The sequence below is a fragment of the Zosterops lateralis genome (genome assembly GCF_965231275.1).
Source record: "Zosterops lateralis genome assembly, chromosome: 1".
Taxonomy (NCBI): Eukaryota; Metazoa; Chordata; class Aves; order Passeriformes; family Zosteropidae; genus Zosterops; species Zosterops lateralis.
Genome location: NC_139762.1, coordinates 51,694,592 through 51,710,082, shown reverse-complemented (window position 1 = coordinate 51,710,082; position 15,491 = coordinate 51,694,592). Strand labels below are relative to the sequence as shown.

The following is a 15,491-nucleotide window of genomic DNA, read 5'->3' as shown; positions in this document are numbered from 1 at the left end:
CATACAAGAAGATTCACTGAGTATCTTCCAACCTTTTCCTGATCAATTTGGGCCTTTGCATAAGAACAGAACCACAGCCATCTTCTCTGTGCTGCAGCAAATCCTTGTCACAAGCAATCGGAATCGTGTAAGACAAGAATTGCACCCTAACTAATGAAGATCTCTGTAATTTCCACCTTCTCTTTCTACATGAAGGTAAAACACATGAAAGTGTTAATAACACGCTGCTCTACTGACATCCAACTCTTGAGTTAGTGGCCTTGGAGGCTGTCAATCCTGCTCAGTGATAGAAAAGACTGCAATGAAATTATGCTAAATTCAAAATGTCACTGCCTCCTTGGCAAGGGAAGCTTGTATCCTGGCTGCCAAAAAAAATGAACCAGAAATACCTGAGTCAGATAAAATTGCCAGTGCCTGTGAGGAAAAAAAAATTACTTTCACGCAACTAGTAATCAATTTGCTTTAATGTTCAATCCCCTAAGATTTATGGCACAGATTAAAATTAAATTTAGGAAGTTTCTGTTGAAAGAAAATTAGTCCATTACATCACTTTACTACTTGTTTAATGAATTGTAAGGAAAGAAGTGGACAGCTGATCAAAATTTTAAAACCCTTCCCTCTTTCAATTGTTTTCAAACTAGATTTCCCCTTGATGATTAATTAACAATGGTTTTGATTTTTGGAAGTCCTCTTATTTCAGATGCTAACAGCCATTTGAAGGCATTTCAATTAAAAGATGTCTATTCAGTCACCTTTGGAGTAGTAGTTGATGCGAACCTGAGCAAAACAGCATCATATGGAAATTATAGATGCATATTATCTTTGCAAAAGGAAAAAATAAAACTTCTAAAAGCATAGAGCTGCAAAAGCGGTAATGGGATGAAGTTAAATTATACACTTTAAAACAAAAATAGGACCTTCACTATTTCTTATTCCATTATTGTCTCTTTTGTTAAGACATCTAACAGTTTACTAAATTCACAGGGGTTTCAAATCAAAGATTATTTCTTACTCTGAACTTCTCATATAGATACCAGGCACTTTTTGTATGAAGACTCAGAATGGACTTGAGCCAAAACACAAGAATTCTACATTTCTCTCAGTATTCTTTCAGTCATGCTCATCTTAGCAGGAAAAAGGAAAAAAAACTTCCCTGAAGAAAGAGTTAGCTTCTGACAATTTCGATATTTCTTTCCACATTCCTTTGTAGAATATTCTTGTGGCTTTTTGGTATAATTTCAAAAAGCCAAGTGGTTAAAACTGTCCTTATTTCCCTAGAAAGATGAGCAGCTATTGAATACAAGTTGAAGGACAAGCAGTCATGTTTGAAGCCTGTCACATACTGTAATTCTGCCTTTGGGGATTTCTTAGTAATATTCCTTTGATCAGTTTGAAAGGACTATTCTGAGGAATCCTACTCCAGGTAAGACAAGAATTTTGTGTTTGCTTGCATGCCATTTTGCTTATGATTCTCTGTATCTAAAGCTCTTTTAGCCTTGTATTGGGTTTTAGAAGGGATCTACACATTTTCGTTGACGCTTCTCACAGTTACATTTTGGTTACATTTTTTTGCTCTTGTCTTGGATCACAGACCAGACAGGAAGGTTCTAAACTTGTGAACCTTTGTCAGGAAGATTTTAACTGAAGGTCCTGATTTTTGGAATATAGGCTCTGCCTAGGATGAATAAGAGAAAAGGAAACAAAAATGATTAGTGGGTTCTTGTATCATAGTTGGCATTGATAGCTGCACCACCCTTTGGAATTCTTAGCCTTAATGTATGTGAAGTATTTTAGATAAGTTACTTTTATTTTTTTTAATCTTGATGTATTCAGAGATTACTGTAGCTACAGCCAGAAACTGAAACATGTTAATGTTAGGTGGCAATAGTGCTATTTTTTCCTTTTTTTTCTCTTCAGTAATTTTTTACTAAATCATGACTTAATATTATGTGTGAAGTTCATTTATTTCATAAATATTGCAACTTGGAAGTATGCAAAAACAAAACCAAACAACAAATGCATACTTTTTATGTTTCTATAATTTAAAATCAATTTTGTAATGTTTTAATATTATTTAAGGACAGCGGAAACATGTTTAAAATACCTTATTGGCTTTTTTTAATCCAGTCGTACTTCCCATTACTGGGAAGCTTATCTGAATTATGGTGAATATAAGTGCTATTTGAAATTAACTAAAATCCCAGAATTAAATAGATACTGAAAGTATACAAGGAAAACAACTGATTATTTAAATTTTATGTTCAAAGTTTGTTTATTTTATCTCAGTATACAATATTAACTTTATATGTGAAGCAATTAATACAGAATAACCAGATTTTGTTCCTCGCTGATTGATTTACAATTGTAGTCTTGCAGCTATTTCAGATATGCAAAGTTTTGTTTACACAGTTATTTCTTGCATGCTAATAGTCAAGTCAGAATTGCAATGGTCTGGAAAGCAGTCTCCGGACTCTTCTGTGAATGAAATATAGGAATGAAAACTATTCAAAACTGAGAAAAGTTTATCTTAAATATTGACCATCCTGATTTACATATGACCCAAAATAAAAAACTATAAAACCAGCAAGTAGCAACTTTTATTTATAGTTATAAACTGAAGCCACAGATAATTTTTCAATTATGAGTAAAGATTGCTGTTTAGATTGATATGTACCTAATTAAGAGCTAAAAAGCTTTCTTTAGTTGCTATGTCCTTACTGAAGATAGATGATTCTCAGCAGTGTTTAAAATAGATTTTGCCTTTGTACTTTTTCCTGCAGGGAGCTTTAGTCTTTTAATCTGAAGCACTAAGTCAGGGGGTGTGGAATGACACTGCTGAGTTTGTGCTTTCCTCTCCTAATTGCACCCTCTGGTAACAGCCTCAACTCCTTGAGTGACAAGTAACCCAGTAGTGTAGTGAGGCTGTGCAGAAGAGATACGAAAATCTTTGAGACAAGAGTGGTGCACAAGGAGTAAACACTGTTCTGAAAATTACTAAAAAGCATTTTTAAAATCATCAAAATGTGCAAAAATTTCTGAATACATCAGTAGTGGAGAGGGAAAGAAACCAAGAACTGCTCTGAGTTACTCGGTGTTTGACTTTCTTCTCAAGGTGAGAGCTCCTGTTACTGCTAAGCTCTGTGGACCAGCAGCCAGTGATCGGAGAGCTGCTGCTCTTCTTATTTCAGTAATGATTGCAATTGTGCTTAGGTATTTTGGAAACACATTCTTCCTGTCTCTCTTTCATTCTACAGAAGATGCAGCAGAAGTAATTTTTTGTGTAGTAATGAATAAAATCTCACAACTCCTGTAGAGAAAAGCAGGTTTTATTCTGTCTGTAATAACCATTTTACACTGATTTTTCTATTCTTTTTCTTTTAACATGAACCAGTCAGTGGGCAACTTTTGGAAATAAGGTGTTGATCACATTCTTTATTTTGTGAATTACAAAATACATTATGTTATTTTATTGTAGATATATTATATATATATATATATACACACACACACTATACAATATTATTATATTGTATTGTTCTATTGTATAAATTAAATATATACAATAATATATATATTATATTATATTGTATATTATATATTATATTGTGTTATATTGTACCCAGGAAAATTTATATTTTGCTGTGCAGCAATTGAAGTGTGGCAAGATTTTAATTTAGTTCCTATCTCCGACTTTGCTTCACTGACCACAAAAGGCTCAGCTTTCTAATTTAGACACCCATGTGAATACTCGTGACTAGGTGCTTAATAAGAATTATTTTGTTTTTACAACCCCATAAAATAACTTAATTTTTACTCCATATTTTATATGTGGAACAGAGACAGTGAAAGATTAAGTCAAAACTACCTAATCATTTTGTGTCTCCATGGAATTATACTAAATGCCACAGAAAATTTGTTTTTGCAGCTTGGTTGTCTAGCATCACATGGGAACTCTCACAAAGATAATCCATCACCTGTGCCATAGGGCACAGCCTATCTGTTACCTTCATGGAAGATGGCCCATTCCCATCTGGCAGTCTAGAGGTGTTTTGGTTTGGAAAGACAAGTGTCTGCTAGGAGCCTCCCTTGAAGATGTAAAGCCCCTCCCTCTGAATAATTATAATTTTTAAATTAAGGGCCTCTCAGGCAAAGATATGAGAATAGAAATAACAGTTCTTTACTAGGAAAATTAAAATAAAAATGTAGTAGTACAAAAAACCAATCAACTAAACTAAAAAACCATCCATCACTGAGCAGAGTCAGATTACAATCTGACACCCTGCTGGTCACAGTGTTAGTATCGGTCCAATTAATTCATGGCTGCAGTCCTCCTGGAGTGACAGATGTGGCTCTGTTGGAGCAGAGATGATCCTGTAGAAGGATGTCGTTTTCTCTGAAGGTCCAGTGGTGATGAAATGAGTCTGGTCTTCCTCTGGGAATCCAGTGGAAATAGGCTGTCCTGGTGTTCCAAATCTCAGATTATATCTAGGTAGGAATATTTGGCTCCTCTCCCTGGGTGGAGCATCTCATAGTGGGATGATGTAATTTTATCAGTCATGCAGTGAGATTTGATGGCTCGTTAGCAGATGATAGCCCCTGGAGGAAGGATGGGTCGGGGAAGAGATATACTGCCCCACTTGGTTTTGACATCTGGCCCATTAACAGAAGATTCCCCCCCTGGAGTTATGAGGGATAGCTTATGAAAGAGACAAAGAACACTGCCCCACCTGGTTTTAACAGCTGGTAATAGAATACATACTTTTGTTTACGTCTTGTATTGCAACCTAAGACAACAGGCTTGGACACTGTGTGTACTTCATTCTCTCATGCAAATAAATGAGAAATCTTAAAGATACCAGTCTAACTCATTATCAAACCCCAAGCTGCTCCTGGAGTGGATCCTGCAGTGTCTGAGTGTTAAAATCTGTTTAGTTTATTTAAGACTAAGAGCAAGATAATGATTACTCCCCAATGTGCTGAGAAGCGTTTACTAGTAATGTAATCAGCTGATCTTAACAACAAAGATGGAATGTTATTCAGTGGTGGGAAGGCCGTATTTTCTCAATTTAAATCAAAGTGTAAATGCTGGATGCTAAATCTTAGGAACAAATTGTGAAAGACAGGACAGACTTCTATTGGCAAAATTTTCCAAATCAGGCTCATGTGTTTTTCCCCTTGAATTTAGATATGGTTAAAAATGAAAAAACAAAACAAACTACCCTAAAGCCTCAAGGTATTTCAGCCTCAGTTGTTTAGTGTATCAGGATGAATAATCACAATTTTCTGTCTGGGAATTGTATGAATCTCTGGGGAATAAATATCAGGTAATTATGTAAATAAATTAATATCATAATGATATTCAGGAATTCATTAAGACCCTGCAGAAAACATAACTTCTACAAGCAATGTTGACTTTACAACCCTAATGATATTTTAATATTCTTTGTGTATAGCTTAGGTTTTAAAGAATTTTGGAATTGTTCCCATTTTATGTCAAGTGGAACAAAACTGATATGGTTCAGCATAGGGGTTGAAATTTCTTCTTCATTATACAGGCCTGATAATAATTTAGGAGCTTTGTGAATATTAGTTTAAGACATTTTTCATGATGTTTGGTGTCTTCACCAAAAGGGAAAAATGTCTTTACCAGTGAGATATTTCACACATATCTGGAATATTTTATTCAGTTTCAGGATGTAAAGAAACACGACACTGTTGGTGCCTTTGCTGTGATGCTCTGATGTTGTCATGTCCCATAAAGTAAAATTTAACAGTATCCATATGTCTGTGTCCCTTGTTCATGAGTCTAAAGCGGAAAATAGGGTCATTAAATGGGGCTCTGGGCAAAAGAAAAGCAAACAAAACCCTCCAGTTTGTATACATGTGCATTGTCAGATGTTGTACGTCAAATATTCCAATAATGCAAATTCAACAGAGTCGCTGTCCAGTCCTGAAAAGATGTCAGTTTCCTTAGCAAAATTCAGAAAATTTGTTAATATTTCTGTGCATAAATAAAGGATGACCAATTGTATGTAAAAGTATGAGAAAAGCAATTAATTATTTGATTTGGGACATATGAGCGAGATGGATAGGTAGTTCTTTGTTTGTTAAGGCTTTTGGCTTTAGGCTTCATTACTTAAAGTAAATTTAACAAAGATAATCTCCTACAACAGTGCCAGAAATAAAATAATGTTTCATTTCATCCAGTTACTGAGTCACATTCTGGAAGCAGTATTTGGAAGGGTGTGGGGATTTTTGGTTTGTGTTTGTTTGCTTGTGTATAGGAGTTTCATTTGTTTCTGTTTCTCAAAGAAAAACTGCACACATCAACACATTAAAACTCACAGACTTGATAATGAAGCTCACGTTTGTAATTTTTATTTCAGGTATCTAAAATTATGCTCAGATATCATGTCTTGCTCTTCAATTTTCTGTCTTTAAATTTTAAAAACATTTTCTAGGAACATTATGCAGAACTGAAATCTCTATGAGTTATCTGTGAATAGAAAACGAAATATTCCTTAAAAACTTTTTGAAACTTAGAGCTTTCTCGAGGTTCTTGTTAAAATACCAAAAAATCAAGCTCCTGTAGAGGAGATTGAGTTCTTTTTAAGTGAAACAGTAGTTATCAGGCTATAAAATGTTGATATACTTTGTTATAAAGATCAATAATGTTATCTTGCTAAATAATTTACTTTTGTTTTGAAATGTGTAAGGCTAAAAGGCAGCAAATAAGCTTTTGGTTTTAGTCTTTGCATGTAATGAGAATTCTATTATATTTTTCATTAAATTATGATGAATACATGGTTAGAATAGGTTTTCAGCATACAAAGAGAGAATTTGAAGTTGAAAGTAAACTTCCTAGGAATCAGTAGAGAATATAAGGGTGTAAGGTGAACAAAAAGATGGATCTGATTAAAAATGCTAGGAAATGTTTTGAGCTCAGAACAAAAAAGTCTAATCATTTCTTGTGAAAGCCTGCAACTAGATGTTCCTTACTTTGAGTATGTGGGCATTTTCCCAGGATTTTTTAGCACTGCACAAATAACATAGGGGTTATATATGTATATATATAAATATATATAAAATATGTGTGTGTATATATATACATACACATTTTTTTATAAAACAGAGAAATGTTGCTGAGGGAAGCATATGATTAGCTACTGAAAATAGGATTTACTGCTAGCACTGAATCAAGTTCATATGAGCTCACCATCATCAGCATTATAGTGTTTAGTTGATCCCCACTTGTTAATCCTGAGCTCTTAGGAGTTCTGGTCATTTTATAACAGCAAATCTCAAAGATGAGATTCAACACCTGGTGAATCATGTGAGGATTTCATCATTTGTGATAAGCAAAAAGTTGCTATAGCTTTTAATTACTTTCAGATACTTTTTTTCTCTATTCAGCTGCATTTCTTTGTGAGATGAATATGCAGGATGCTGTAGAAACTTTGTTTTGCTTTGAACATGTTTGTTTTAGGGAAAGAGAAGAGTATGCAAATTGTAGTGTTACTGATTGTGCTGTTCAATGGAGAAAATGAAGAAATATTTCTTCAAGTAAAGATTACTGCTTCCTGTCACTTTTTTTTTTACTCCCCACAGTACACATGAAAGTACAGCAACCTGTCAAAACTGAGCTAAAATGGACATGACCTAGATCTGTTACTTTCTGATGCATTTTTTTTCCTCTCTATTTGCTATTATTCTTGCCTTCTGCAAGCTATTTTCCTACCATATTTCTTTTATACCTCCCCCCTACCTTCTTCTTGAAGTTAATCTCTTACATTCTCTTTTACCCAATCCTCTTATTCTTGCTGTTTGACTTTGTATGACACAGTTGGGCTGGATTTTCATAGGTATTGAGCAAAGAAATGTTTCACCAGCAAAGAGGAATTGATGAGGTTCAGGTTTTGTCTTTTTTTTCTTAAATGTCCATGTGGTAAAGTAGGAAAAAAATTTTTGAAACGTCTTATCTGAAATCTGTTGTGGATTTCAGTCAGCTTGTGCAGAACCAGTTCATGATATTAATTTTTCCAGGGCCCCTGGATTTGAAGTGCCCTGCAATGCCAAACCTCATTTCACTGTACTGCTGGTGGAAAGCTTCCAGCACCCAGCCAGCCCTGCTCTGCTCATTGATGGCGCAGATTCCTGAAAAGACAAGTGAAAAACAGTGCAGTGGATCGGCTTTTCCAGTGGGTGCAGTTCCGGCCAGCCCTGCTGCCACTACATCCAGGGGCCACTTTGCCAGAGGCGTGGGCAAACTCGACCACGGTGCGGATAGTGCGCAGAATAGAAAGGCGGGACTCTCAGGGGGTGCAACCAAGGGATGCGTAGCCCCAAGGCAGCGCTCCGGAGAGAGACGCTGGCCTCAAGATGGCACGGCTTTTTATTGAGTAGGTTCGGGGGTGGGATCGCGTGGGACCAATTAAAACTCTTTGCCAACGTATAATGAGGGGATGCACAACTTTTGAACCAGTAACAGGTAACTTGGGGAGGAGGAATACATGATGAGGGGGTGGGGAAGTTATATAACTTAAAGATTGACAGGTAACCGAAAAGTGGTAAACAACTATTATGGGATGGGGTTACCAGGACAACCAAGGTTTTGGCGGGAAGGTTTGAGGGGGGGGGGGAAGGAAAGTCTGAGGGAAGGAGAGAAGGAGAGGGAAGGAGAGGCCATCTTAAACAATAGAAATAAATACAAAATTATAAAACACAAATTATAAAACCAAACCGGAGCAGTGAAAACCCAATTGGAATTGAATTTAAGCACCACCACAAAACAGTTTCCAGATTTTCTTTTCTCTCCAGCCAGAGGGCTAGCAACCATAAACAAAGCTGTCAATATCTCAATTTTGTAATCTCTTTGTAAGCTTAGCTTCACACTTAGCTCACCTTGGAGTTGCAAAAAAAAAACCCAGTTATGTTTCCTGCAGACATATTCTGCCTGCCTGTGGATGTTTCCATATTTTATAATGGTATTTCTGTTTCCTGTTTCTGCCATTTATAGAGCTATAGTACCATGGAACACAGACTCTGTACTGTTTTTACTACTGCAGTGTCAAAATAAAGCTAGAATAATAGATTTTTTTTTTTTTTTCAGAAATTCAGAAACATAAATTATTTATTCCTTTGATAAAAAGGCAAAAAATTACTATCCAAGAGTGTAACAGTGAATATAAAATCAAAGTGGTGAAAAAAGTACTAGTAATTAAAGTTATGAAAAAAATTGGTGTTTCCTCATACAAGAAAAGAAATATCACCCTACTCTTGCATGCATTGCCCTATTTTTACATCATCCCAGAAAGAGTTTACACTGAAGCAATTTTACTACTCATCTCTGAATAGATCATTAATTTGGATGGAGAATTCTTCACCTGAATTAAGTGAAGTGAAGAATTAATTTTCCCCTTAACTAAGTTACATTCTCTGGTATAAATGTGATGATGTTTTTGAGTGAAGTACAGGGTTTTTTTCTTTGCTTCACAGAGAGCCAAGAGATTGCAAACATTTTTGTTTATCTGGTTGGGGATCTAACTACAATCCTTCCATCATTTTACTCTTTGGTTAAAGTATGAAAGCTTCCACTTTTGTTCATTTGATGACATTTCAGGCATTTCTGTGCCTCCTTATTTCAGAGATAAATTCTTGAATGCTGAGAATTTATTTTTAATCTTTTATTATAAAAAGCATTTTCCCAAAATGAGATTTTGTAATGTTTTTGATTTGTCTATGGAATTGAGTACTGTAAAACTGTTGCAAACTGTCCTATTATAGGAAATCAAAATAATTTTGGCCAGTTTTACTTACACACTACTGTTAAGCTATATGCTATTTCATTGCAATACTTATATGAATTTATAATTTAGCTCTACCATTTTTAATTAATGATTAGAATGTTGTTGTTCTTTAAGTACAGGATAAAAAATTGAGTCTCATCTTAACTTTCCATAGCTTTGCTTCCAATTTTGCCAAACCCTTACCTTCACTTTTCTCCAGTTTCTTTAGCTATGCAAAGATAATTATTCTGAGTGCCTCTCCAGTGTCCCCATGTACAGTGGGGACAGTGGGGATAAAGCATATTGGTAAAGCCAAAGTGAAATTTAAAAATTACACAATTTTTGCTGCAAATTCTGCTGAATGATTATTTATTTATTTAATACATTTTGAACTCTATTAGTTGTCCTGTTAAAATATGTTATCTGTCCTATAAAATATGTTTTCTGTGCCCTGTTAAATTTTAAAAATTATTTGGAACTAAACAGAATTTCTAATTGAGTGACAAAAATCTTGGTGTATATGTTTGAAAGCTCCATTCAATGTATGTTCAAAAGCACTGTTTAGAAAGGATTTGGGAACTTCTTTTCTTATCTTTTTTCATTCTTATTCTGTTGCTGTCCTGTGGAGCATTACCTTTGAGAAAAGTGGTTGTGGCTAATAACATTCCCAGTGTTTTTATTGCAATGTGAGCTGAAATATGAAGCAGCTCACAGAAGTGAGTATCCAATACAAGAAGAGAAATGGTTTATAGAACAGAGAATTTTGGAGCTGGGCTCACGAGACAGTGTTTTACAGATAAGTGAACCATTTTGATAATTTTCCCAGTTTGGGTTAAAGAAAAAGCCTGCTATTTGGCAATAATATTTAAGTGACTAAATGAGATTAATAATCTGAAAAAAATGTTGAATTCATTATAATATTTATATTTTTTCTGGAAAAAATGCAAGGAGGTTTCTTATTGTAAAAGTCTGTATTTTATTCCTTTTTTAGCCAGAGATTCACTCCTTGTTTTAAAAAAAATCTCCTATTAGAGATATGGGTCTAAATTATGCTTTTAAATCCTATTGGCCAGAAAAGGAGATTTTACGGCAATTGTGCATAATTTTCAAGGTCCTGTAAATTGATTTTTCAGTCTTGCAATAATAGATTTTGGCCTGGTATTTGCATTATCCACAAGCGTGTATTACTCTTCCCCATTTATTTAAATGAAGTCTGTGTTTAAAAGATACTGTTCTGCTGGAGACTAAATAGAATGTGTTTTATTAATCTGGGACTGCCTTATTCTCTGTTCACTATGTTTATGCATTCAGCAGAGGTTACTGATTCATATAGCAGTAGGAACCCTTGAAATGCCATGTGCCTGCTGGGATCAGCTCTCTTTCTGACAAAGGACTGCTAAAGCACAAGTCAGGGTACAAAGTTTTGAGAGCTACAGAAAATAATTTTGATTTTGAGAATCTTTTTCATAAATAAATTGATTAAATTATGTAGAAAATATCGTGTCTTCCTATATTCAGCTTCCTTTGACAATAACTCTTCTAGGAAATTTTTTAAAAAACAAGTAAGCCTGGACCAAAGCAACCACTAAACCTCTACATTTAATAGGGTTTTGATAAGATTATACCAAGCAGCATAAAATTAAAACTCAAATGGAATTTGCTCTTGAACTATGGAGCATTGCCTTGCTTGCTCAGTAAAATATACATTTTAAAGGAATAAAATTTTTTATTCATTCCATGAAGTTCTGTGATTCCTAGAACAAAATTAAGAAAACAGGCAGCTGCTCAGCAGGAGTTTTTGTTGTTGTCTAGTGTATGCTTTCTTTTGTCTTCTCTTCAGCTCAGAAGAGAGAACTGTTTGCTTCCTTATACCACTCACATATATAAGTACTTCAAGGACACTAAATAATGTCTCTTACTAACTCATCTATGAAGTGAGGAGTGCCATCATCATCATTTAGCACATCAATAGCTGCAGAATAAAAGAAATAAGCCTGAAAGTAACTGTTAATCTGTTATAATTTTGTGAATCCACCAAAGAAGGGATCCTGTGCATCTTCCTTACATCTACCACCACCTGGGTCTATTATGCATGGTACAAAATAATTATTCTTCTAATATATATTTCTTGAAAAAGTAGTGTCTGAGCATGTAATTAGCTATTCCTATAACTGACCAACTTTAATTTTCTCTCTTTCAATATTTTGATGAGTATAGTTTGCAATAGTAGTCCTTATTCTTTGTTTTTTGTTCCACTATTGATACTAATTATAAGATTTTATATGGGGATCTTCAGATGCCAACCATACAGGCACTGGAACTGATATTTTTTTCTTCTTCTTTCCCTTAGGCATTTCCTGGAAATACAAACTCTGACAGTGTGGTCCGGCATGATTTACAACATCCAGTTATTGCTCGCTATGTAAGGATAGTTCCTTTGGACTGGAATGGAGAGGGCCAAATTGGGTTAAGAATTGAAGTCTACGGTTGCTCCTACTGTAAGTTTTTCCATGATGATCCTTTTTTCCCCCAAATAAAAACTCAATTTGAATTTTGGATTAAATCCAGATGTCAAAGACTTTTACCTTAGTTCCAGGATTGCTAGCTGTGTTACTCAGGGCTCCATGAAATATTTGTTGGAACTTTAATTCTGAGTTGATAGTTTGTTCTTCTCTGGAAAATGCCACATTGGAATTTGCAGTAGTGCTTTGAAGTTGCTCCTTTTCATCTTCATAGTTTCTGTTGTTGAAGGCTTTGGACACTGTATAAGCTTGATTGGGACATTTGAGAAAGAGATTGTATTCAAACAAATGTCATGCTGGGTCTTGAGAGATTAAAAGGAAACAGGATGTAATTTATTGCCTGGTACAAGAGATAAAATTAAAACCAATAAATAAGAATTCTATCAGAGTAGCTCAGATTGTCTGAATATCTGACATGTTTTCTGAGATATTTTGTTGAGTATTTGAATTTCTTCTGAAATCCAGGTGAGATTTCAGAAGTGTTTCCATAGTTAAGAGCAGAACTGATAATGCCTTAAGAAATTAGTTTCTTATGCCCTTCCTTCAGTTCAACCCAGCTAGTGCTTAAGTCTGCAAACCTGCAAAACTGAGTTTATGATAGCCTATCTCTCTGTACTTTTTAGGCAGTATCCTGGATTTGTTGGTATTTTAGCTGGAAGATGTTATTTGAGATTTGTCTTTTAATAACCAGACTTTAGGATAAAGTGAGGAAGAGTCATCATTGACTTCATTGGGTGACATAAGACCTATTTGAGCCTTTTCCCCTTCTGACTAGGAAAAGAAGCTGTGATTTCAATTGGTTTTTTGATTTGATTAGATAGTCAAAAGACTCCATATTTGAATTCAACACCAATAAAACCATGAAGAATAGAATCTTGATATTATTTTTATTATTTCCATACAAGGAATGTTTTAAAAATTTATATTTAATCAAAGAGAATTTCCCAAAAGCTGCAGGAACTTAGTTGAGAAATCACATCAAACTTGCTGCGATATTGGTGCTGCCGTACTGGGGGTACACATGGTTGCTAGAAATATTGCAAAAATACAAGAGCTGGACCTGTTGCAATAAGACAAGGTGTAATGGTTTTAAACTTGTAGGGGGTCAATTTAGATTAAATATAAGGAAGACATTTATTACAAGGAGGGTGCTGGAAGACTGTAACAATTTACCCACAGAGGTGGTGGATGCTCCATCCCTGGAAACATTTAAACTCAGGTTTGCTGGGGCTATGGGGAAACTGATCTAGTTGAAGATGTCTCTGATTATTGCAGAGGGATTGAACTAGATGGCCTTTAAAGGTCCCTTCCAACCACAACTGTTCCATGTTTCTATCTGTTGCCTGAGGAACTGTAGGTTACACTAAAGTTAATACTTACTCAAAGAGAATTGAGCTTCTGAAGTTTTAGGTACAACTATGATTATTCTGTACATGGCTCTCAATAAACAAGTGTTTACCATCATACCACTAAAATGTTTTATGTGCTGTTTTAAGTATACCAAACGCTCCAGCATGGCTAATTTTCCAGCATAATAAATACTTGCTTCTAAGTATATCTCCTTGCTTGTATATCAAATGCAAATTTGGGGATTTGATACAAGAAACCAACATCTAGTTTACTGTCAAATAAAACTCTCTTTAACAGCATAAAATGTAGCAGAATCAAACAAGAAACCCCATGATATTTACTGCAATATTTACACATAAAAATGGTACATTTTGATGAAATGAATAGACAAAATGTTGTAGGTACACAACAAGATAATTTTAGAGGCTTAAAGTAAATGTGAGAAAAAGTAACACAGCTTGCTGACAAAATTATTTTAGTTGTTTGATGAAAAGTTATTTGCTTGCTGGACTTTTGGAGGAGAATAAAAAGCATCTGCCAAGGGCGCAATGTATGGAACCATAAAAATGCTGATAAAATATGTCTTCACAGAAGACCTAAGGTGGCCAAATATAATTTCATAATTTTAGTGAGAGAGTATTACTAGTCTGTTTTTATTAGAAATTATTTCAGTTAATCACTGGAGATTTTTTTAATGTAAAATTAAAAATAATATATTGTGGTTTTATGTGTAAAGGGATTTTTATTTCAACAACTCTGTTACAATGCAGTGAGGTTTTTACATGCAGGAGTTGGGCTGCTCCCAAAATGGTATCAGTAGAGAGCAGCAGAGCAGCTGAGAACAAAAAATAAAAAATCACTGTGTAAAGAGAGAGGAAGGCAGCCCTTTGGTATGAAAGCTATAACCAGGGAGTACTGTTTACAAATTCCCAGATTGTCTTCAAATGAATTACTTGGAGCCAGGTGTAAATGCTGCACCTTTCCATGTAGATGTGTCCTTTAGCAGAGGCCAAGTTTTTAACCTTATGATTAGAAGTGCATATATTTGCATATAAATATAAGCACTGCCATTAACCAGTGTGATTTGCAAATTAATCCTGCTGTCATTTAAGGAACTAACCATTTCGATAATCACTAATTTTAAAAGCCTGATTAAAAGACAGGCTTCTAGTCAAATCTGCCCCAATTTTTGGAACTATTACCTAAATAAAAGGCTGCCCAATATATCACAATTTTAATTTTTCTTTTAGTTAATAAATTAATACTTTTTTATTTAGATATCTTCAGATACAAAAATCAGGTTTTCTCACATTGCACACAAGGTTTAATTGGGAAGTCATGCGCAAGTGACTGTGTAAACCTTTTCCTTGCACATTGCTGCAACCTGGTCATTAGCCTCAGACCTTTAAGAAAAATGCTTCCTCATACTGAACTACTTATTCAAACATCAGGTCACTAATGACCATATTTCTGATTCGTATTTTGTTTACATATGTATATAAATGCACATTTAACTTTTTTGTACAAGGAGTGAAATCCATGTCCTCCCTTGCCCAGCAAATCAACTTCAAAAAGAGGTGAGCAATTAGACTTCACATCTGTACCCTGACGGAGTTAATAACATTACTAAATCTTCTTTTCTTAGTTTTGGTTTGCGTAAATTTTAAAATCTGTTCTGTCTTTTAAATTTCATCTCTGTATTTTATGTAGATGAGATCTGTGGGATTGTCTTCTAAAAGAGGAGTCCACAGAAGGCACTGAAAAAGAATTAGGGCTGTACTCTACAACAAGGTTCAGAATGAAATTTGTTTTGTTTTTTTTTTCTATAGTGGAA

General features: G+C 34.7%; 1 protein-coding gene across 1 annotated transcript in view; it reads left to right on the top strand.

The window, feature by feature from the left end:
- Window positions 1-15,491, top strand: part of CNTNAP2 (contactin associated protein 2) — a gene marked incomplete at its 5' end in the record, with an annotated part of 1,047,398 nt that overhangs the window by 453,346 nt on the left and 578,561 nt on the right. The window contains one exon of the mRNA XM_083867656.1: window positions 12,136-12,283. Coding sequence (XP_083723782.1) covers window positions 12,136-12,283 — 148 coding nt within the window. The remainder of the gene's footprint in view (window positions 1-12,135; window positions 12,284-15,491) is intronic.